This window comes from Nansenia antarctica (assembly GCF_963989245.1).
Source record: "Nansenia antarctica genome assembly, chromosome: 3".
NCBI classification, from domain to species: Eukaryota; Metazoa; Chordata; class Actinopteri; order Argentiniformes; family Microstomatidae; genus Nansenia; species Nansenia antarctica.
This window is the reverse complement of record NC_137688.1, coordinates 38,599,866-38,624,926: the sequence shown is the minus strand read 5'-3', so window position 1 is coordinate 38,624,926 and position 25,061 is coordinate 38,599,866. Positions and strand designations below refer to the sequence as shown.

General features: G+C 41.9%; 2 protein-coding genes across 2 annotated transcripts; one reads left to right on the top strand and one right to left on the bottom strand.

Moving 5' to 3' along the window:
• Window positions 1-17: 17 nt before the first annotated feature.
• cab39l (calcium binding protein 39-like) lies at window positions 18-18,366 on the top strand. The gene is made up of 9 exons (XM_080525852.1): window positions 18-125; window positions 5,424-5,562; window positions 6,691-6,855; window positions 10,435-10,553; window positions 14,688-14,856; window positions 14,961-15,020; window positions 15,585-15,650; window positions 15,739-15,882; window positions 16,094-18,366. The coding sequence occupies exons 2-9, from the start codon at window positions 5,461-5,463 to the stop codon at window positions 16,271-16,273; spliced, it is 1,005 nt and encodes a 334-aa protein (XP_080381978.1). The 5' UTR covers window positions 18-125; window positions 5,424-5,460; the 3' UTR covers window positions 16,274-18,366.
• A 305-nt stretch (window positions 18,367-18,671) lies between these two features.
• On the bottom strand, window positions 18,672-24,957 carry cdadc1 (cytidine and dCMP deaminase domain containing 1; the record flags this gene model as incomplete). Its single annotated transcript, XM_080527243.1, has 10 exons — window positions 18,672-18,685; window positions 20,066-20,117; window positions 20,401-20,590; window positions 20,869-21,038; window positions 21,571-21,620; window positions 22,692-22,798; window positions 23,114-23,612; window positions 23,872-24,049; window positions 24,261-24,364; window positions 24,831-24,957. The coding sequence occupies 10 exons, from the start codon at window positions 24,955-24,957 to the stop codon at window positions 18,672-18,674; spliced, it is 1,491 nt and encodes a 496-aa protein (XP_080383369.1).
• Between the last annotated feature and the right edge of the window lie 104 nt (window positions 24,958-25,061).

Here is a 25,061-nt window from a genome sequence, read left to right as displayed (position 1 = left end):
ACGTTTAGCCCAGCGTACGTACACAGCGGTGCTGGCGTGACCAGAAAAAGCAGCTCGCTTACATTGGAGAATCGGGACAGCAGTCAAGATATCCGAGAGAAAAGATACAAATATACTCTTGCACTGTAAGTATGCGTCAACCATAAACTAAGATACAATCTAAATAGCTAAGCCATTTTAGCGCACGCTGGTTTTTCTGAACTGATGTCGCCCTTGACATTGTTTCAAACTTGAATCGACACATTCTTGCTAAAATGTAGCCATCATTTCTTTGGATTGTTTTCCCTGTAACATAAACGTTAGTTCTACATACGATCCGCGTGTGACGTGCTAATCTGTCAATTGAACGTTAATCGGACGGGTATTCTATCCTTAATGGTCGCTCATATTCTGATTGTTTATATCCGCGTGTCCATGTTCATTTACATGTTGGTAGCCTTCATCCGGAGGACGCGCCTCCCTAAACATGTTTGGTGGTTATTTTGCTCAACACAGACAGCAGCATTACCTAAGTAGGGTGCAGTTGTCACGCATCGATTGTTTGAAGTCTGGCTTTGTGTTTTGTATTTGTTTTGTTCTTTTGCTTTCGCGGTGCTTTCCGTGCTTTCCGTGCATTGGCAACGCCAATTAACAGTGAACAGAGAGAGGCCAATGCATTATCCTGGATAGGCCACTAGTCTCAGCAGCTGTCATTGTCTGGCCTTCTCACAGTCTAGCGAGTGTGCGACTTAATCCAAATCAAACTTTCGTTCTATAAATGGCAGCGAGACTTTATTTAAAGATATTTAAATATTTGTCCTAACATCATGTCAAATGTAAGTTTCGTTCATTGTTCAGGTCTGACATCATGTCGCCTATCCATCTACAGTGTTGTGTGATGTGCGGCTTAACGCTGCGTTGTGGGTCTTCCACCAATAGACTTCAGGCTGATCATAAAACCGGACTAGCCCAATTTAGACCACGTATGAAAAACTATCAAACTTTGGCTAGAAGTGCTTTGTGTCAGGTGTACAGACACGGAGGGTGTCAAGTGGATCTGAGTAATTGTATGCATTGTTTGTCATGCTGATGATGTCACACTACTAGACCAACGAAACACCCCCCAATAGGTTATTGAGCAATGTGTAATAGAATTGAGCAAATAGAATTAGAATCACAGTTCTAATGCTAGTCTGTTCCCTCTGGCCCTACATCGCCTGTCATGTGATGTAGTGTAGATGAGGTTCCGTTTGTTTGCTCAAGGCACCCGGGGACATGTCTCCATCTTAACTGATGGAGATTGAATGATGTCAGTCCTCGTGAAGGGCAGGACCTCCTCTGCCTTGCCTCAGTGTTGGGACTGCTACTCATGATTTATAAATGATTCCCTAGGGTCTGAGGTCCACTCCAGTAAAATACCAATAGGCCTGCATCTCGGCACTCTCGTCCACAATAGCCCTATGCCTTATATGACATATGTCTATTATTCTAGGTTAGCATCACTACTGAAGTGGGGGTCGATAAGGACGGTACTTGGGATGTAGGCCTAAGCCTGTCTAGCAGGCTGTCGACATAATAAATCATTTAATTTAAAAGACACTTTTACTAGCCTATACAAAGCGACTTACAAATACACGTGTCTAAAGTAAGTGAATCGTCTATACATCAGTTATGATGAGCAAAAATCTATGCTACAACCAGGTGCCATTGGCAGTCACAGTTACTTTTTTATTGTTTGTATTATTAACAGTAGAGGAACTGTACAGAGGCTGGCTGTAGGTTGGACAGGTTGCGTTGTAGATATAGGACATGATTTACATAACTCCTTTTACATTAGACCATGTCAAATCAGAGGTCACTGTTACAGATAATCCATGAGAAATCTTCTTATGTGTAAAATACTAGGCTACATAATATGCCCCTAGTCCTTTACCTAAGGTCAGGTAGGACTGTCAACTCCAATCAGGCCGTTATGACTGCCCTGCCTTTGAGGTATGTGAGGGACAGGCTAATAAATGCTGTCCATGAACATTCCACAAATTGATTCCATTCGATGACGACACAAAGAGTTGCAGATTAATTTGGTAACATAAACCGAGAGTTGGGTAACTTTAAAGAAACGGACTCCTCAACAGGTTTAAAGTAGCCTATGTAACCTGAAACACGCAGTAGTTGGACGCCTGGCGTTTTCCTATTTCCTTGTTTGAAGTTGTGGCGTGTCTGAATGTGGATTATCCTCTCCATTACGAACGCATGCTGTGGCCACGTATGACTGTTAGGTGCTTATTAAAGTTGCATTACAGCCCGGGTTAATCCCACGGCCTCATGGGAAATGCAACCCCATGAGCTCTGAATAGTGGAAGGAAGGAGGAGGGTAGGGGGAGGGTCTCCTCTCCCTTCCACGGTCGCTGCTGAGAGGGGAAGGAGTAGAAGGGATTCTTGGGTCAGCTTCCTGAGTGAAGTGCAGGGGTGTTACTTTTTCAGGGGGTACCTTTTTACCAAACGTTCAGATAGAAATGTCCTGTCATGCTGAGAAAATGATGGCGTCCACTCTATAGCCTACATTGCCATTTATATCTGCAACTCTGTGCGAAGGTTGCAGTTCATTGACTAGGCCTCTGATGTGGTCTGTGATCAAAGTGACAAGCTCCTGGCATCGGTAGTGGCAGTCTGCTGTGGGAGGGAGGGAGGAATGGAGGTAATACCCTCACACTCAGAGCAGAGGATTATCAGTCACAAGTTGTACCACCGCCACTCAACAAGCTACCTCCATGTTGACACCAAATGCTCTGTGACAATGACATTTGAGACTTAGAATTAGAACACATTGGCATCGACATTTCCAGGAGCCTTTCAATCTGGCAAGAACCTCTAGGGTAATCTAAGGCACAGTTTAGGCTACTAAACGTCTGCAACTGTTTTCACAAAATATTGATGACCATTCATTGTTTTAGCTTTCTTTTCAGTTTATTTCCCTCTTAAAAACTCAGTGTATACTAGGGGTGCAACGGTTCAGTTGGTCCACGGTTCGGTATGAACCTCGGTTTTTGTGTCACAGTTCGGTTCGGTTTCGGTACATGTTTTTGTGCGTAAGGAGGAAAAAAATGCTACTATAAACTGAAGTTACTTTACTTTATTTTGCTTATACTTATGGAACTTTAACATTTAGACACATTCCAGAATATGACTGGTATATTGTATAATATTAACAAATATAATAAACAAAATATAAACAAAAAAGAACAAAAACACTTTCAAATGTAACACCAGCCAGTGTTTTGATAAACCAGTAGGCTACATTACTTGTACTGAAACTACAGATTGTAAGCTTTCAAATGACGTGTCATACATTGAAATCCGAAAAAAGATGACGAAGTTAGACTCATTTGAATGTTGTTAGACCTCAGGCACATATTGGGTTAAACTGGCTGTCATCCAGAAAACCGGAAACAAACGCTCCTAACAGCTAGCTACGAAGGTTAAAACTGTATTTTAATAACATCACAACATGCTGATAAAACATCAACATGCTAAAAACACATAACTACACACAATTAGATTATCACACAGTCCTTGCTTTTGAACACGTCCTAAAACGAAAGTGTATTTACAAGCCATGTAAACCGATTACCGATAGCCTCCGGACAACAATAACAATGAATGAATTCATAGCGGTTTCATGTATGCGAGTGGTTTACGGTTTCACCAACTGCAGTCACAAATGTGCCTCTTAGGCTTGACGACTGGTATAGGAAAGATAGAAATGAAAGTAAAGATGCACTTTACCTATGAGAGCTGTACCAGCTGTAGCCCATTGTGCGCATATTATGCGCATATACGACACCCGTGAAGCATTTCTGCAACACCCGTTTCTGTTAACTGTTTTCCTTCCCTCACCGCTGTATTCAATGCCAAAACCAGAATGAATGACCCCACGACGCAGATTTGTAGCAATCCGGGGCTTCCTCAAACTGTTACCATGTTCTCAACTACACTCGCCATGAACAAACATTTGAGAAGAAGCAACTGCGTTCCAGACCCACTTTGAATGAAACACAGGATAAACCGAAAACCTGGACAGTTCACTAGTGTATTGAACCATGGAAGGCGAACCGTACCGTCCGAAATAAAACCCAGAACCGTTGCACCCCTGTATATACACACACACACATTCAAGTATTTCAGTGCCCCAGCTTAATATTTTTGTAAACGTGGTAGTATCTTGAATGATGTGCACACGCACGCACACACACACACACACACACACACACACACACACACACACACACACACACACACACACACCTGAATGAGCTGTAGTCTGGCTCCCTTTTGTTTTGTTGTCATGACAACCATACTGGCTGAATGCAGTGAGGTGTGCAGAGGGCAGTCTGACTCAGGAGAATGCGGGTTATGCTCTTTTATGAATCACTGGGTCCCAGGAAGGGAGCTGTCTCTTTCTAATGCCCAGCCCAAAAACAACTCCTAGCACCTTCCTCTGCACATCTGAATAAGCTTGATAGGTAGGAATGCAAACAAAATCTAAATAATGCTGAACTGAATTGATAACTGTTGAAAATGAGCTCTGACAATAATTGAGTGATATATTAGTCAAGCTAATTATTGAGAATCTTAATATTTTAACATATTGTAAAATGTTGGATGGTTTGGAACACAAGCTGGATGGCTTAGCCAATGCATGTCCCTGGAGAAAACAACTGCCCATGTTTGCTAGTAATAATTAATAATGTTAGCTGGAAACTGTGACAGGTTTTATCTTGGCAAAAAAAAAGGCTTTGTCCCGTCACCAAACTTGATTATCCCTAGGTCTCACGTCGGAAGTTTTAAAATCCCGGAAATCTGAAGGCACGGCCCTCAACTGGGATACAGAAGTGAGATTAGCTTACGGTACTGTTGGCCACTTTCAACATTCGCTGTTATTTTTATGTTTCAATAAACCTTTTCATGGATTTGGGGTGCAATTGTTGAAATGATTAGCTGTCATCACCATCGATCACTTGCATTGTTAAAATGTTAAAAGACAATTGTACCCCACTGGGAGACTCATTGGAAGCAGCACTTCAGTACCCCAAGTAGAGGGTTGTGGCCACTGTGGAACATCACTCTGTGAAGGTGTGTGTGTGCGCGCGCAGCCCCTCCACCTCGGGTTCTCTCACAGCTAAGCGGAAAATAGTGCTGCTCTCTGACTCTCGCTTCCATGCTATCTGCTCGAGACTCCTCAGGATGTTACTCCATTGTGTTAGTATAGCCGCACACCAATCTCATATTTAGCATGAAAATCTAAATCGTCCGATTCTGATTTGGTTCGGTGCGGTCCATCCCTAGGTCTAAACAATGTGGTGACAACTTCACTTCATAACTTGCATACATCACAATGCGTTCAGTTGCAGTATAGTGTGTGTGTGTGTGTGCGTGTGTTTCAGGTTCTGAGGAGACAGTCTGAGGAGAGGTCCTGCCAGTATGCCACTGTTCGGAAAATCCCACAAGAGTCCTGCGGATATCGTCAGGACGCTAAAAGAGAACATGGGTATCCTCGTCAAGCAGGATAAGAAGACAGAGAAGGTAGGTGAGACGAGGTCTCCATACTGTGAATTCAACAAAAAACCTTGATGACAAGTTCACAAAAAGGTTTGGTTTATTAATTTTCCTGACAACTCAGAAATGGACATTGATTTGATGGTCTTCCCCCTTGTGTAGGGCTAGTAGTCCTCATTCGTCCAGTTGTGTTATTTCAGAAGGTGTGTGTGAATAGCTAGGTAGCAGTAGGGCAGTTGGGGGGCCTAGTCATGTGTTGTCCAGTTAGGGTAGTTATTGCCCCAGTGTAGTTATTGCTCCGTGCCCCTGCCTGACACCGGGCTGTTAAAGTAGCACCACGGCCTGGCTTGTCACCCAGTGACACCCCACTGTAAAGACACTCCACCATACTCCTGTTACTCTTGAGGCCGTCCAGCCAAACTCCACAACAACCCAAGCCTCGGCCCTGCTTTAGCCATGCTAGCTAACAAACAGAACTCCATCATCTTAGATATTCCTTTCTGTCCTTCTCCTCTCTGTCATGACTGCTGAACTACAGAACTGTCGTTGCCACTAATTCTTGACATCAAATGTTGGCTTGGATGTTTACTGTATGGTTCATGATCTAATGCTAATCTATTTCTTATCTCATTTAAGTGTACTGACCGGGTAGATTCAGTTTTAAGGCTAACAAACTAAGGCTGTGTGTGGGGAGGTGTGCCCCATGTCGTTCCAATCAGGTAATTTCTTGACAATATTGAGTCTAACTAGGGGACCTGGCTCAAAAGCTCCCCCCCAGGTCGAAAGTTCTGACGTTCTGTAATAAGTTTAAAGGGCTTGATGGACATGGGCAACACTGTGGAAACCAATCCTGTCCCATTACCTATAAAGGGTCACCAGGGAAAAGGTTAGAACAGGAGGTTCTTGTGAAGAATTGGAGCACAACCAAGGGTTAGTGTTAGCTAAGGTCTCAAGGTGACGTCACTCTGCCTGAGACTGATCCAAACCGTGTCTACAGTGCTGAGTACAGAGTAATGCAGTCACAGTGTCCCCCCTGGTGGTGAACCCAAGTACAATCTCTCTCTCTCTCTCTCTGTCTCTCTGTCTCTCTGTCTCTCTGTCTCTCTGTCTCTGTCTCTGTGTGTGTGTGTGTGTCTCCCCCCCCCCCCCCCCCAGGCGTCGGAGGAGGTGTCCAAGTGTCTTGTGGCCATGAAGGAGATCCTGTATGGGACCAATGACAAAGAGCCTCACACAGAGACGGTGGCCCAGCTGGCTCAGGAGCTGTACAACAGCGGCCTGCTCATCTCACTGGTGGAGAACCTGCAGGTCATCGACTTTGAGGTGAGCCTGACAGCTGCCCGCCAGGGCTCTGTTGAAGCGCTCAGTAATGCTCCTTCCTGCCTTCCACAAAAAACATCCTAACGTTCAGCTTTTCACATATCTAGTCTTATTAGAACAGTGATTACAAGGGGGGGAGGGGCCATTGTTCAAACACTGGACCTCTGTCTATGGTAGAGCATCAGAGGAGGGAGGTAAGGAGGAGGTCCGGTGTCTCCTCGATTCACAGACGTTGTCTAATCACACCAGTGGTTAGCGATTCCTGCGCATTCCATGAGGCACACCGTACTGTGGAACTATGGAACACAGCTTTGACTTGCAGTATCTATTCTGGTGATTTATTCTATTATTCTACTGTTGATTGTTCTATTATTCAGAAATGTTATTTTTCAGACTTTTATTCAGAAATATGATTTTTCGGACTTATTCAGAAAATTCACTGACATTTTATTTTTAACTTTTATTCTGAAATATATTTTTTCAGACTTTTATTCAGAATTATTTTTTTTCATGACTTTTATTCAGAATTTTTATCTTTCTGACTTTTATTCAGCAATATTATTTTTCTGACTTTTATTCAGAAATATTTTTTGGGTGACTTTTATTCAGAATTTTTATTTTATGGACTTTTATTCAGACTTTTTTTTTTTCGGCGTAAGTATTACTAAATCAAGATTTAGTCACTACTAAACTTGAATGGGTTGCACCAACCACACTAGTTATGACGTAGACCTTAGTAACTACTAAATATTTATACATACCACTAAGGTGGTGTAAATTATAACTAGGGATGTTCCGATATTGATATCGGATATCGCTGCGATATTGGTCCTGAATGCTGGATCGCAGATCGCACCAGAAAAAAAATAGGCTTCGATCTGCGTGGCCAATCTGGCGTGTCACTCACGTGATGACAACAGTAGAGTTGGCTAGTTGCTACCTGTTTGTAATGAGTCTGACAATGTCATGATGCTAGCTGGTGAAATCATAAACCATTTGCTTTAGTAATTTTTCGGTTATTTACATAGTCTGAAACTACAGATGGTAAGCTTTCAAATGATGCGTCATACATTGAAATCGGAAAAAAAATTCAAGGTGACACAAGTATTTGAATGTTGGTGCACCGAATGGGAACGCGACAGGAGAAAAGTGACTCTGACCAACCCACAACAACAAACGCTGCTAGCGGCTAACAGTGGTACATCGCTACAAACGTCTAACTGCGTTTTTATAACATCACAACATACTGAGAGAACATGGACATGCTAAAAACACATAACTACACATAACTAGATGAACACACAGTCCTTGCTTTTGAACACGTCCTAAAACGAGAGTATGTTTACAAGTCATTATCACTTACTGGTAGCCTCCGAAAAACGAGAATAGTTAATCCAATCCACAGATTATAACTGTTTTTTATTATATGGACTGGGTACTTAAAACTTGAGTTGAAAAAAAAGAAAACCAGATATTGTTGACACCTCTTCGATTTCTGGTCTCACCAGCAGCGTCACTAGGCTACACTTTTAAAAAGGGTCCTATAATTGATTTGCCATTTGTAAGAGAAGATAAATAGAATAAAAACCTGAAGGCACTAAAACTAGAAATCAGACAGTAACTATTTTTTTCTACAATGCTGAATGCTGCTGTCTAAATTGTTTTAACCAGTTGGTCACTGAGTACTGCAGAGTACTGTTTTTGTTGCTTGAATAAAGGCTGGCAGTCTTTAATAGCCAACTATTGTTGTGGACTATATACTGGGGAAGTATTTGTTATTATTCAGGAGTAAAACAATAAATACAAATATCGGATTGGTATCGGTATCGCAGATACCTGAAGCCCAGGTATCGGTATCGGTAGTGAAAAAATGGGATCGGGACATCCCTAATTATAACTAACTCGTAGCTAACCGTAGTTACCTCAGCGGAGATAAAGTAGCCTGCCGAAGCAGGGGAAAACCAGCCTATGGAAGATAGCGATTCAGTTCCTCCATTTCTACATGTATTTAGTTTGTACAATAAAAAGACACATGAGCCGTAGTTATGACAAATGTAATTGTTTATTAATACAATGTATTATATTTTGGCTTGTAGTTCCACGCTTATGGTAGGATCACAATCACAAAGTAAAACATAAATGACGAGTGATGGGCCACAACACAATATTTGAAATAACTAAGGTCTGTCTCAAGCTAGGTTAGCTGGGGTTAACAAGACGGAAGCCGTGGTATTTTCACTATATTGGGAATCTACATGGTCTACGTCATCATGATTACAAAGATGCCACTTGAAATGCATGAAATCCAAGTTTATTTGTGTCCTACACACACGTTCGCCTAGTATTTGACTTGTAGCCCAGTCACGAATGATCCCAGTATTGTAGCTTCAGGCGGACAGGTTGGGTTGTTATTGTGCTTGCTGCAGCAAGCCCACGTCATGTTATTGCTCATATATATTTATTTTAATCCTGTTCTTTTACCAACTGCTAAGACAACAATATAATAAGCTAGTTACTTTAGCTAGCTAAAGATATTGGCCCCCCTTTCAGATTCAGATTCAGATAACGTTTATTGCCATTATGCTTGACACATATAGGAATTTGTTTTGGCATTACAGTAAGTGTGTTTATACTTTTTTCACATGTATACATGAACAAAAACAAATGCAAAAACAGGACAACACAGGACAGACAGTGCATTGAATAGTGCTATATATATATATATATATATATATATTTTTAAATATATATATATATAGTATATATATCAAAGGTCCAGTGCATATTCAGTCCTGAGCAGACTTGGGGGCAGTGGGTTGGGGGAAGAGGGGGGGGGTGGGCGGGAACGTCTCTTTCTCAAACCTGCAGTAGAACTCGTTCAGCTCGTTAGCAAGAGGGAGGTTGTCGGACATCAGCGGGGACTTAGGTTTGTAGTTGGTGATGGTCTTGAGGCCTTTCCAGACGGAGGCGGAATCCCCCTCAGAGAGCTGTTTCTGCAGCTTCTCCGAAAAGCGATGCTTCGCCTCCTTCACCGCTTTGGCGAACCTGTACTTGGCCTGCTTGACCCGGTCCACGTCCCCACTGCGCCTAGCCACCTCCTTCTCCGACCTCAGACGCCAAATCATTTTACAACTTGTTAAGCAATTGTTACGATGTTTCTGTGGAACTCTGCAGTGAAGGCAGTGTTGCCAGATTGGTCTGATGTTTACCATGCCAATCAGTGCTCAAAATCCACCCAAATTGATTTTTAAAAAATAAAATAAATAAAAAATTAGGATTTAAAAATGGAGGGTTTTGCTTTGCTCGCTGATTGGCTATAATGTTCTTCTTCTACGTTTTATGTGACAATGTCTTTTTAGTAACAACTTGCGCATTACTAAGTATTTACTAGCTAAGATTGGCAAAAGATTGGCATGGTGCAACCGAAATTAGTAAACAACTAGTTTGAAACTATCTAGTAACAACTAAGGGTTTAGTAACTACTATTAATGACTTACGCCAAATTGGTGCAACCCAGTCCTGGTGATTGTTCTATTATTCTACTGGTGGTTATTCTCTGGTTTCTGCTGTGTCTGTCCACAGGGGAAGAAGGACGTGTGTCAGATCTTCAACAACATCCTGAGGAGGCAGATCGGCACCCGCAGCCCCACTGTGGAATACTTCTGCTCACACCAGGAGGTGCTGTTTGTGCTGCTCAAAGGGTGAGCTGCACACACACACAAACACACACACACTTAAATTATTTATTGTGGTCCATAATGATATATGATATAATGAATGAATGATGTAATTAAGCTAATACAGACAGAGAAACATACTTGGGGCTCTATTACAACAACCCAAATGCAATCGTTGTTCTAAGTAATTGTTGACAATGCAATGCAATAGGGCTGCAACGATTAATAATCGACGACGTCGATCATAAAAACTCGGCGACGTGGAATTTTAGTGTCGACGCATCGTATTAAAAACACACGAGCCGATAATACAGAGCCGCGCTGTTCATTTGTAATTGCAATGCACTACAGGAACTGCTGGGGGCAGTGTCACATCTACAACTCTAGTAGCCTACTAACAGCATACGGCAAAGAAGGAGAGAGAGTATGAACCATGGCATGGCGGGGCGAGAACATGAAGATGAGCGGAGAAAAGCGAGACCTAGACTCAGCAAAGTCTGGGAATATTTTACGGACGACAAACCACACTCGTCCGTGAAATGTAATATATGTAAAACAAAACTAGCATTCCACAGCAGCACCACCGCGATGCACGAGCATCTTAAACGAAAGCACCCGGGAGCCATGCAAGAATCAGCTGGGTAAGTTTTAGCTAACGTTGTTAGCCAACTGGCTAACGTTATATTGTTAGGGTCGTAATGTTTATGTTAGCTTTACTGTTACATATTGGAAAACAACGTCTCATGGACAGGGCTGTACATACTATGAGCGTTTGTGCTATTAATTTATTTGCCCTGTGGCACGCAGCCGGATTTATGCTTCTGCCCTAAGTGCCATTTACGCACTTTTTACGACACTTACGCCACACTTTTTACGACATTTACGCCACACGACTAATCGAAAAAATAATCGACAGATTAGTCGACTACCAAAATAATCATTAGTTGCAGCCCTACAATGCAACAATGATTAGGCACACGATCTCTACACTTAATACTGTATCAGACCATGAGGTTCTCATAAGCAATAGGCTTGCATTTAGGGCTGCACAATTAATCGATTTTAAATCGAAATCGCGATTTGACATGATGCGATTAGCAAATCGCAAAGCCTGCGATTTGGGATACATTATACAGCACGTCGGATTCAATGTTCTTTCTTGTGTGTCAGTCATTCACACCAATCAGAAATGCTGTGCTCCACATGGACCAGCCATTGTTCACCAATCAGAAGTGGCCAACGGTAACTACGCATACGCCCAACAACAACACTGCACGTGAAACTGCACGTGAAACGCCCACTTGTGAATCTGTGTTTCAGTAGCTAGCAACATTCATGGTATAAATGATAAATGGCTTCAGCAGAGTCAGAAGCAACGTTGGACATTTTAGTCCCGAAGAAAAGCAGCACTTCTGTATGGAAGTATTTTGGGTTTAGGACGACAGATGTGCAACAATAGCAGGTGTCGTGGAACAGTCGCTACATCCCGAGGCAACACCACAAACCTGTATCAGCACTTGAAGAAGAAAAAAAAGCACCACAGGCAGCTCTATGTACGGTCAGAAACGGAGTCCCGTAGTCCAGTCTAACGTTAAGCAAACTAGTGTTTTAGAGTCGTTTGCGGCTGTTATGCCGTATGAAAAGGGCTCACGAAGGTGTGAATGACTACGTTTACATGCACACCATATTCCTGTATTGTATTACAGAGTATTCCATACTCCGCTTTGCGTCGTGCCTAACCAAGGCTATACCAAGGCTTCTCGTTCCATAACGATTAGTAAACATGTGCATATTGTGACATGTATACACCTTAATCGGAAAATGACCCTTTTTGGAATATTCAGTTATGTCTGCGCATGCTCGATTTGCAGGGAATCCTGTGTTTTGTTGTTGTTAGGGACAGCATAGCAAGCCACATTACACTTGATAAACCAGTGCTGTTATATTATTTATCGTCTTAGAATCTTAGCAAGAGACACTTCAACAATTATCATAACGTATATTATGCATCAGCTGTTTTTATACAACGCATCAGCTGCGTTAACCAGAATATTGACCTTAATCGGGAATATGGTGTGCATGTAAACGTAGTCAATGACTTGAAAGTTGTGTCTAATTTGAGAGGGGTAGCGAGAGGTACTTTTTGCCAGGCTGTGTGTGACGTGTGATGCTGCAGACCGTTGATTGGTCAATGGAAATCGTCACAACATCGTCATCCCATGTTCAGAGTTCACCCTTAACCGCCATTTTTAAATACCACAACAGATTTCGCTCTCGGAAAATTTCACTTACTGTTTCTGTAATAACTTATTAATAAAGATTGGAAAAAGTATGATAACCATCTTAGTTTAATGCAGTGTTTCTCAAACTTTTTCAGACCAAGGACCACTTACCCAATAAAAAAAAACTTGCAGACCACCTAACTAAATACAGGGTTGGTCTTAAAAAGCCTTAAAGTCTAAAATCCAGCAATCCAATTTATAAGGCCTAAGAAGGTCCCAAATTTCAGCTATTCGGTTAAAAAAGTAGGTCTTAAAAATTAGATCCTGCAAGGAAATCAGTCCAACCACATCTATTGCATTTGCGATTTAGAGGTGATTTTGACGAGTCTTAAATGGTACTTTGGTGCATTCTTTTAAGAATACACCTCATAATGCTACCCCTCCCATCGCAAAGCCAGCAAGCTCATGTGAGACTGGTTAATTGTCAATCTTGGCAAGAGTTCCCACACGTCCTAGAAACCCTTGAGAACTAAAGACTGGTCTTCCGGGCCTGGAAAACACATAAGAAAAATAAGAAAAAATAAGAAAGAAAACAAAATACCCTGAAACTTTGGAGGGTCATATAAAAAATTAAATAGGATTACAAATACATACTGTAGTCTTCACTGTTAAACAGATCAACTAATCAATTAAAAACATGTTTGGGCATAGTCCAGGGAAGGTCTGTTTAGAAGTGCAGGTTGAAGCCTCATTCACTGCACCGTTTTCTGACCGCCCTCTCAGTTCAACGTGTTGAGGACAGAGACTGTGATGTAGTGGGAAGTAAGGCTAAGGCTATGGTTGTCTGAAATGTCAGGTAGCCTATTGGATCAGTTGATGCGCTGATCCGCCCCGACCTGGTTGTTTGCCGACATACAGAGGTTACCTTCCAGTAGTAATTCAAACAGTTCAGTCCAAGAGGGTTGGTGTGTTCGTCCTGCATTAACCCTAATTGCGTAAAGTTTGGTGATTTATTAGGCCTACACAAAAAAAACCGGTGTTTCGGAAAATCCCTGTTTCTATGGGTTCTGTTATGCAGCCCATTAAGGCCTGCTTATTTTATTCTAATTCCTTGTAGGGAAAAGCCTATGCAGCCTTCCCTGAAGCAATCCATGGGGAGTTTCACTTGTACAACAGTGCCTATATGCTTACTCAATGAGGCACATTCAATACTTTCTCAATGTGAATCGTGTGTGTGCGACAGACTGTGCTCACTCAATGTCAGATACAGTATCTGGGGGGGGGGGGGTACATTTCCCTGGGAGACGACTCCAAGACCCTCTGCCGTGAAAAGATGCCACTGTAGTGCTTCCTTATTGACTTGTACACAAGCCTATAAGTAAGTCTTGGTTAAGGATATTAAAGTAGTAAAAAATAAAGGGAAGGTCAATGTTGCAGTTTGATTACAGATTACTGATGGAATGGAATGGAATGGAATGGACTTTATTTGTCATTGCTACAGTACAGGTACCAAACAACGAAATTTAGGAAATGCTTGATTAGCACCAACATGCTCGTGCTAGGGGAGGAGATTACATTTACATTTTTGGCATTTAGTAGACGGCTTTAAGCAAAGCGATTTACAACAAATACATTTGAGTAAGTGAATCAAATGCAAGTAAAGTGAATCATCTATCCACCAGTCATGGCAGGAAAAACTCATCTATGCTCAGTCGTCGTGCTAGAAGAAGGAAGATTTTTAATTTTGTTATTATGACACTGGAGAAACTACAGAGGGGTAGAGGTTCCCAACAGGGTCCTGAATATGATGCACCAGAGTAATGTGCAGGTGACATGTCTTGAGATAGTAATTGCGTGTTTCACCACTCACTGTGTGTGCGTGTGTGTGTGTGTGTCTGTCTGTGTGTGTGCTCGTTCGTTCGTGTTCTCCCTGCAGGTACGAGACCTCCCAGGTGGCGTTGAACTGTGGGATCATGTTGCGGGAGTGTATCAGACACGAGCCCCTGGCCAAGGTGGTCCTGCACTCTGAACACTTCCAGGACTTCTTCAGCTACGTGGAGATGTCCACCTTCGACATCGCCTCAGACGCCTTCGCCACGTTCAAGGTCAGACAACCCATGCTAACATGTCTACATATATGGATTATCTAGCAGAAATTAGCTCAAGGGACAATGTCACTTTGATATATTTTCCTCTTCCTCCTTCACAGGACCTGCTCACGAGACACAAGGTCCTGGTGGCTGAATATCTAGAACAGAACTATGATGCAGTAAGTGGTTTATTTTAAACATTCTTGTGCCTCAGCAGCGACTAACATTTACCAGATGGATAGGAGTAAAAAGAAACTTGTTTAGCTGTTGCACCATCCATCATTTAACTAGTTGACAAACTGAACGAATGACTCAGTGAAATGAATGCATGAACGTACCTAGAACGTCTTACACGCCACGTCTTTCAACACGTGCCATTTACCAGATGAGTGCAGTATGGCAGTGTAAACAAAAAGTGTTTTGGTTGTCATAGCATCCTCTGTGTTGAACGAATGAATGTATTTATGACACAGCGCCCCCTGGGAGCGTCTCTCCTGATTGATCAGGCTCGTATGGATAAGACCACCTTGTGTGTTTGGGTGAGGTGCAGAGCTCATTTAAGACCCCAGAGACGGTCCCTATACTAGAGACTACACTGTAGTCTGCTCGTCACTCCCCTCCACCGAATGCCTCCTTCCAGGTCTCACTCAGACTCAACCTGAACAACCACCACATACAGCAACAACCTACAGTGTGTTAAGTGGAATATCTCTTCTCACTATGTGCTCTTTGGGTCATTGCAGGTCTTTGCAGAATATGAGAAGCTACTGCACTCTGAGAACTATGTGACAAAGAGACAGTCATTAAAGGTGTGTACTTCCATTGTGTGGATTATCTGTCCCATATACTACGGTAATAAGGTGTGCATGACATAATGCTAACGGTTGTGTTTGACAGTTGTTGGGAGAGCTGCTGTTGGACAGACATAACTTCACCGTCATGACCCGCTACATCAGCAAGCCTGAGAACCTGAAGCTGATGATGAACCTGCTGAGAGACAAGAGCCCCAACATCCAGTTTGAGGCCTTCCATGTCTTCAAGGTACAGCACTTTACAGCCTTTCTGACAGCTACACCTACACAAAAGTTTGGCAAACTATCCTCCATGTTTGTTAGCACTTAACACAGATTTCTCTATACGTCAACCACATTTTAAATTTGGATTCTAACTAGAATGTTGTTGTCTTGGAACGTTTTGGTGCAACATGGTGGCCATTTTAATTTCAAAGGCGTACTATAACTCCCATCCCCAGGTGTTTGTGGCCAACCCCAACAAGACGCAGCCCATTGTAGACATCCTGCTGAAGAACCAGACCAAACTCATCGACTTCCTTAGCAACTTCCAGAAGGATCGCACGGACGACGAGCAGTTCAACGATGAGAAGACCTATCTAATCAAACAGATCCGAGACCTGAAGAAACCTGCCTCTTAAACCAACCCTCAGCCCACCCCTTAACATTAACTTTTTATTGACAAAGAAAATACAAAAATACATTAACAATAATAATAATTATATTTAAAATCATGAAGACATTATTTGTCTTTTCTTGGTTCCTTAAACTTGCGAAGAAGTAGTAGTTCTCAATCACTGATGTTCTCTGTTTGTTTCCATGAACCCTGTTTAGCATTGGTGTGTAGTGCCACAACCGGACGTTTGAGGCAGTCGATTCCCTCTCTTGGGAGAACCAATGGTTAAGACCTCAAGGCCAATGGCTGCGTGAGACAGGGGGGCCAGAGGGGTCCTCGCTGTCGTTTTTCTTTTCTTTCTTTTTTCCCCATTGCTACTGTATTTGCGGGCATGAGCTAGCTAGTTAGATCACTACTTCTTATACACTCCTAATCACAATGCAGTACAACTGAAGTCTCCACGGTTAAAACAGAAATAGTGGTGAAATTGCTCTTTTATATCATAAGTAGAGGATCCAAATAGTAGTCTGAATTTGCTCAATTCTAGAAAAAGGTAGTAGTATTCTATAATTCTCCTAACACCGTAGAGACACTAATGCTTTGATTTGTGTAAGTGTGGAATTCCTCTTTGGACTGTCATTCCCTTCTGTTCTTACTCCTATGGTGGTATTTACACTTCAATTGTGTTTGGAATCTGTAGGTCCTCTGACATGTAAGAACTCTGAGATTGCACGTGTCATGGTCATGTCATTATCTTGCTTTAAGAAGGCAAAGCCAAACCACAACCTGCCCTTGCAATCCAGAACACTAAAGGTCAGACAAATGCACCGAAACATGTTTTTTAATTTCTGAAAGGGGGGTCATTTTGAGTATACAAAATGATATGAAATCACAGTTATCACTGATTTTATTATTGATCATTGGTTCTCTTCACAGGTGGCTGACAGCACTTTCTGTACGATTCATCCTTTTTCTTTATCTTAAGCTGATGTACTTTCTTGTTCAACAGGGCTCTATCATGATTATTTTTACTTTTTAATAGTGTATTTTAGTGTATTTCATGTGTATAAAAGCTGGTTTTGGTGAGTGCCATTGTGAGTGACATAGAAGAACCCATGTAGGCACTTTTAGTTGACCTCAGTTAACGGAGGTGGTTGCAGGGAGACTTTTTTTTCACTGCAGTTTTTTTTCTGTACTCAAGTGATTTCTTTAGCTTTTTCGTCCTTATTTAGATACAAGGCGCAGGAGAGGAGAGTAATGTTAAGGGACACATTAACGGTTGGGGACGAACACTCAGAGGCCTTTGTTTTTGTGTTTACCCTTCCTCTTTTTGTATTTTAAATACATTTTTAGGGGAGCTTAGTTATTATTTGAAAAATATGTTCCGGTTGAACATATTTGTTGTGATTAAGCAATGAACCTCTAACTCACTATACCTGAGTTATGCTGTTGAAGAAATATTTTACTTTTAAACTGTTGTTGCTGTTCATTGATTGCATCAAACAAGGACAAGGAAGCCAAAATCTGTCTAGGAAAGTTGACCAGTAACAAAATACTTGATTATGTGGTGCCATGACAGTACATGTAGCTAAGGACCTTATGTAAATGTGAAAATCAAACCAAATAATTGCAACAACACATCCAGTAAATGTATTGGATGCAAAAGTTAACACTTGAATAAACATGAACAAATCAATATGGAACATCTTTGAAGACACCACACACAACAGTGAATAACAAGCGATTGTTCTTCATAATTGCTAAAACCTTACTCTGGGGATAAATTGAAGATGGAATGGCACAAAAGAAAGAAACAATGTGTCAATTATGCCCTGGTCTTTTTTGATGAATATAAAAGCCATTCCCAATGGCATAAGCTGTGAGGGTATTACATTACTATGATTGAAATTACATATAATACAAGAGGTCAAGATTCAGTCTATCAATACTGTATCGATACCTGTTGTATCACCAGAGCCTCTCAATTCGATTCACTCTACTTTGGGTATCCTCTGTTCTGTACTAAATAAAAGCAACATTTGGTTAAAAAAAAAACGCCATCCAACCATGTGTTCTCCACATCAACTCTGCTGTACCACATCACCAATAAAGGATAGAAATGCATTCCTGCTTTGTTGTGTTTGTGTGATCCATATTATGTCTAGTGTCTTCTTCTTGTCTAGCTGGAATGATAACCAGATGTGCTCCACTGTACACATGTGCTCTGGACCTTTTAGAAAGTTCTGATCATTATAAAAAGAAAACATTTTAAAATGCAATTTTTTTCCCATCCCCCTTGCCATTTTGAACATTTTTGAAGTATGTGATTGTGAAAGGTTATCTTCTGTGTAGTCCTATGCCCCTGAAATGACAGTCGTAGCAGCAGTCAGCAGTCACAAAATATCCCAAAATATCCCATGTTGTCAGAACAACACAACTGGCAAAAGAAGGGGTCCATGATGTCTACCACATGACCAAGGTGTCCAAAATTACTGCAAAGTTCACATGCACTAGCTGGAATTCTCCACTGCTGAAATGTTGTAGTTCACCTAAGGCTACGGTCAATCGTATCCTTTATAACTTTCATTAATATATTCTCAGACATACATACATACAACCACACACACTTAGAATTTCGCTTCCATTTTTGTATGAAATTTGTATGAAACTGCATGTTCACATGCCCACCACAATAACACACACAAGCACAACAGTGCCATTTTCAGCAAAGCAGTTAGTCATTTCTCATTGCTTTCACACAATTCAAATGTTAACTGTTTTGCACACAACTATCTACAGAAGACATCAATTGAAAAATATTTCTTTAGAGCATATAACAATTGTTCCCATTATAGTGAATCTCTTCATGTAAACTGATTGCTCAAAAGTTCAACTTACTATCAGTAATGCTTATTTTGTTGTTGTAACTAACTTTGTAATATTCTAGATGATGATTTTACATATAGTAAGCATTCATATGCACATTGATGGTTATAGTTATTATTTAGTTTGTCATTGTAAAATGAATGGTGGAATTTAATTCCACATATTTAATTTAAATGATACTGTTTTGTGCAATGATTAGCTTTTGTATTCTATGTTTTAGTGCAATTTGTAGAGAATTTTAGTGCAATTTGCAAAATAAATGTGGTGTTTTGGCAAACAAAAATCTGTTTTAAAAAGTTGTATACAATATATGTGCTCAAGCAATCGAGAAACGTTGATGTTTCCATTAAGCCTTTGAATGACATTACAATTATATTACTATATCTACTGTACATAAGAACTATGTAGTACCATTTACTTTTGAATATAGAATCCCTTTCATAGCCTTGAGTTAACACCTTAAAGCTGCCTCGATCACAGGGTCCAACCAGTTCCAATACCTGCATCCTTTCCTGCTTCTTTGGAAGTAATCACTGCATGTGATGGGAAGTGAAGGCAGTTTTCTTCCTTCCTCCCTTCCTTCCTTCCTTCCATGCATCCTTCCATCCTTCCAACCTTCCTTCCTTGTGTTTGGTATTCAGACTCAGTCTCTGTGCCTTTCAAGTGTTCAACAAGGCCTTTCTGGCCGTAGTCTCTTATTGCGCTGAAATTCCTTTTCCGCCTGTCTTCCATGCTTCCTGTGCAACCATCTGAAATCAAAACAAGACCATTTCAAAGACTGTCCGCTGTCTGCAAAGTGCCAAAATATTAGCCATGGTGCAGCGAAGTCTGTTTTAGCTTGAGTGAACTTATTTTAGTCTACTGGAGAAAGGCAACAATGTAGCATCTTTTATTCCAAAACCTATTAGGCAGGCAGAGATGGAAAACTCACTTGCGAGATGGGGACTACAATTCCCAGAAACAGCCGAAGAGGACTTCTGCCACTATGACAAAAAAAGACATTATAAATATAAACACATTTCAAAGCAAATGACATCCAAAGCAAGAGCTATGTATGCAGGGTACTGTATTTCAATAGTCTAATGTGGTTTGAATCCTCATTTCATCTCCTCCAGAGCCACTGATTTGAAAAACACACAACAGTGAAAGTGATTGTATGTTAAACACCTACTTTCACTAGTCTTCTTCTCAAACATCAGCCTAGAAGAGGGGTGAAACTACAGAGGGAGAGGAAGCCACTACTCAGAGTATTGAGATGATACTTACAATGAACTTCTGGACCCCTGGAAGGCTGTTGAACCTGAGGTAGGAGATGTCTCCCTTGTCTTTTCCACTGTCTAAGTCAGTGGTGTAGACCTGTTTGATCCCTGCTCCTCCTATCAGTGGCACACACTCGTCGCAGGGACATTTGGTCACAAACAGCATGGTGTTGTCCTCCTCTCTGATCTCAGCACTTCTACACAACAACAACAATAACAACAACAACATGTATATTCACTTAATATTCATTTATTTATACTCACTGTAATACCCTATACTGTGAAACCACTACATTATCATGTCTTTTGAACCATGTCACTATCTTGTTAGATAACAACAACAACAACAACAACAACAACAACAACACAGGAAAGAGTGTATTCATCCCCTCAGGGGACATGTAGACTGTAAGAGAGTTTCACAGAAATAACTAAAGCTGCATGAAGACACTGGACTTGGAAGGAGACTTCTGACCTGAAAGTGAGTGCGTTCTGCTCAGCGTGGACGATGTATCTGTACTTCCGCCTCTGCCGGTCCTGCTGCTTGTTGTCCATCTGGGGGTAATCTGCATACTCAGAGCCCGCTGGGTACGCGTTGTAGCCGCACCCTATCAGGTACAACCTCCCTGTGCCATCACCACGACCCTGCAGCAGGACAGGCCCAGGGGAAAGGAGTACAAGTTTCAAGTTTGACTGTGTACATACAAGTGTACATACAAGGGCAGCTTGATGCAGGACGGTATATATGTTACGGTACATGTGGGAATACGGTATATGTGGGAAAACTAGGGTTAGGGTTAGGTGCTAGGGTGCTACGGTTAGGGTTAGGATTAGGGTTAGGGGTAGGGGTAGGGTTAGGGTTAGACATGCCAGCATGTACCAAGTCGACGTAGCACCTAACCCTAACCTGAGTTTTCCCACATGTACCGTATTCCCACATGTACCGTAACATACATACAAGTGTACATACAAGGGCAGCTTGATGCAGGACGGTATATACACAATACACACAGGCCAGGCCCAGTGGGACTGACATGTAAGCATAAGTAAGTGACCCCTTTTTGTCTGGGTGCTGTTCATCGCTAAGAAGTACAAAACAAAAAACGTTCATGCACATGAATATTCATGCACAGATTCAGCATTGTAATGAAAACAAATAGCTTAATATTTTACTCACAGATTTCCCTTCGGCCCAAATGACAGCACCAACCCCCACCTTATGGTCCTCTTGAAAGAGAGCAAAAAAGATGACACGTTAATACACAGACCATTTCCAAAGAATGCCCCACAATTCTCTTTTGACCTTTGTCAGGCAGGAAGCATTCTAGAATAAAATAGTTACTGTATAGCATGTTACATTCTCCATGGACAGGCTGTCCAAAACATGTGTAGCTTTGTGAGGCTAAAATGTCCCCTGCACTGTCTTCTGACACCAGACACTCCTCCAGGCAAGTGTTAATATATTTGTACTTATTTTTATTTGGCTATCTGGATTTAATATGAATGAAAAGATGTGGGCGCGTAAGTGGCGTAGCATAACACAGAGGCGCACACCATATCATTGCAAGGTCCGATTGCAAGGTTCGATTTCAGCTATTGGCATATCCTGCATGTGCCCATGTGCATACCCTTACTGTCTCTATCCCAAAACAGCAGAAATGCCCTAAAAATATGTGACAGGGTCTGGTGAAAAAGTCCTCAAGTAGGCAAACTCATTTTTTTCCAGATTAGGAAAGTGCAGATTGTAAGATTTAAAACTATGTGTCATACATTGAAATAGTTGAAGAAGATATGCTTATTTGAATGTTGGTACACCTCAAACCAAATACCAGAGAAACTTGCTCTGAATCAAAACGCACGCAAAACAGCTGCTAGCAGCTGAGAAGGAACATTATAACCTATGAACATCAAACTGCATGTTTAGCACATCACAACATTCTGATGATAGAACATCAACATGCTAAAAACACTTAACTACACATAATTAGATGATCACACAGTCCTTGCTTCGAACACTTCCTAAAACGTACGTTTGTTTACAAGCCATGTATCACTTATCCAGTAGCCTATGGCAGACGAGACAGTGAATCCAATTCACAAATTATAAGTATTTAGTGATCCTAAAACTGTTGTTTGTTATATCGGGCTCTTCACCACTAAAACTTTCGTAATCTGAAAAAAAACGGAAAACACTATGAAGCTTTTTGGTCATTTGCACAACTTTTTTTCACTGACCTTTTCACATATATACATATATTTAAAATAAATAAATAAATAAATAAAAAATAAGACCAAGACCTGTTCTATAGGCCAACAGACTGGCTTGTACTATGCAGTGTCTGGCAATGTCCTGGGACACCCCCTGGGCCTGGGTCAGTTCCAAGGTAGCAGGCTGAGGGTCCTTCCTGCAAGAAAGAAAAGAGAATGCCCAGACATTGTTTACACGCTCCCGGTTTCAATTTCAACCACGACTAAGCATTCTAACCACTGTGAGTCCTTTCTCAGTGTTTGGTCAGCTATTCTGCTTTGATTTCACATGATACTTCACAAACCCTGCATGTGCATTCTGCTGAAGAGTTTGAAGAGTAACGTATTCAAGAAAAGACTAAAAAGGAGAAGTTAAGTTACTGAGATAAAACGATATAAAGAAACTGATACCTAATAGCAGTTAATTTCCAACATACAAGTAGGTCGTATTCAACGTGCATTCAGTACACTACCTGGAAGTGTCCTTGCTGTAGAAGCCGTACTGGTAAGACGACACACTGGCCGTCACTGAGGCCAGAAGCTCCACCAGCTCCCTCATGTTCTGGCGTAGGCTCGAAAAGTACGGTTCCATGCAGAAGTTCTCCAGGCCCATCTGAGTCAGAACATCACGGTGCCGCTGTTCTGGCAGGATAAGGAACTCTCTGGAGAAGGTGTCCGAGTCCTGCCTCCGCTGGGCCCTGAAGAGGTCCCCTGTGTCCTGCCCAGGGTCATCCCCTTTCACCCTCTTCATGAAGTCACACCTCCTGGAGGTCTCCTCCACAAACTGCTGCAGGCCGGGGGCCAGGGGCTGCAGCATGACACTGATGTGTGGGCCGCTGTTGGACTTGAGCTTTTCGGCTGCAACGGCATCCAAAATGGCCTCCTGGGTAACGGAATCAGTCCTGTTGTACCCCCCTGCCAGCAGACTGATCTCGGGGTCACCAGGCCAGAAGGAGATGCGGCTCACCCCAGCTGGAGAAGACAAGAGGGTGTTCAATTTGGAGGGATTGTAAAACTGCCCTCAGATTGCATGCTCTAAAAAATACCCCACAGTTCCATCCCTTCCCTTCCTGTACCTCCTCAGTGTTCACACACATCTGAAGGGACAGGATAGGTGGAAGCAATAAGTGATTTCCCAACCTATCCTTTTAGGTGCCAAGACTAAAAGGCAATCTGTTCAATCTGTTTTGCTATTTGAGGGTGGGAGGTTTGTATGTGTGGTGGTCCTCACCGTTGAGTATCATCTTGAGACAGGTGGCACAAGGTCTCCTGGAGAAGTAGAGTTCACAGGAGGCCAGCCTGGGCCCATGTCTGATCACAGCTATTTGTCCCGCATGCAGCTCTGGGCCTGAGCAGTGAAGACCCACCACCCTGCTCTCCCGTACCACCACCAGACCTGTACCACGTGTCTGAGACACAGTCACCATCAAGAGGAAATGACATCATTATATTTTATGCATTTCTGGGCTTTCTAATCACTCTAGTCAAGACAGTACACATACCAAGACAGATAAGCTAAAGGAAGTGTTACTTGCACTTCACTTCTCCACAATGTTACTGTCTACAACAAAGTGTAAGGTGTATTACAAATAAGGACAGCCTAGTGTGGGTCACACTTACAAACTGATCGCCATTTCTCTGTTCTGGCTCCTCTTTGGGGAACAGTTCCATCCATAGACTCAGCAGCGTGAAGAGGTTAACCTCGGACAGCCTGGGTCCATGGCCTGGAACACAAAACCATATAAAAGGAAGATCCTCCAATGGAACAGCAAAATGTAGTTGAGTTTCACTTTCGTTTCACTGATATAGAAATCCCACAGCCAAGTTCTGCCTTCTTGGAGAACTGAGCATGCATCCAACTGTGACTAGGACCTGCTCTTCCAGAGAAAATGCCATACTGATATCCTCATAAAACCAGTCGGTCTGGTTCACCAGCCTTGGCCATCTCCTGTGGCGCTATATGGAGACAGACTGCATATTGAAACATTTTGCAGTTACATTTTTAAAATAATTTTGTCATGGACTATAACTGTATGTCAAACTTATGAAGCCACCCCGTCTAACATGCATGCATATAAGGAGGTGTTTCAATGTAGCTACATGGCGACATGTATCAATGCGAAAACATATTTCGCGGTGATATTGACAAGCTGTTATGTACTGTCAACTTACAGTCCGCTGATCACTCACCTTGGAGTTTAGTGTCGGTTTGTGTACTGGCCTCCCTTACATCGCGACCTCCCCTACTACAATTACATGAAGCGGCACAATTGAGTTCCAAATCTTCATTTGTCTGTGCGGTACTTGCTGTTGCCATTCAATCAGTCAAATCACACAAATAGCGGTAATTGTCAGCGAACAACGCTACTCCTCCGACAATTCGTATGATTGTAATGTTGCTACATCGAAGCTTTTTCCTGT

Bases quoted from the DNA above. Each gene is read 5' to 3' on its own strand.
- cab39l (XM_080525852.1), top strand. From the start codon at position 5,461: ATGCCACTGTTCGGAAAATCCCACAAGAGTCCTGCGGATATCGTCAGG. The intron at 6,856-10,434 runs GTGAGCCTGACA...GTCTGTCCACAG, and splicing joins TGCAGGTCATCGACTTTGAG to GGGAAGAAGGACGTGTGTCA. The intron at 15,651-15,738 runs GTGTGTACTTCC...TGTGTTTGACAG, and splicing joins CAAAGAGACAGTCATTAAAG to TTGTTGGGAGAGCTGCTGTT.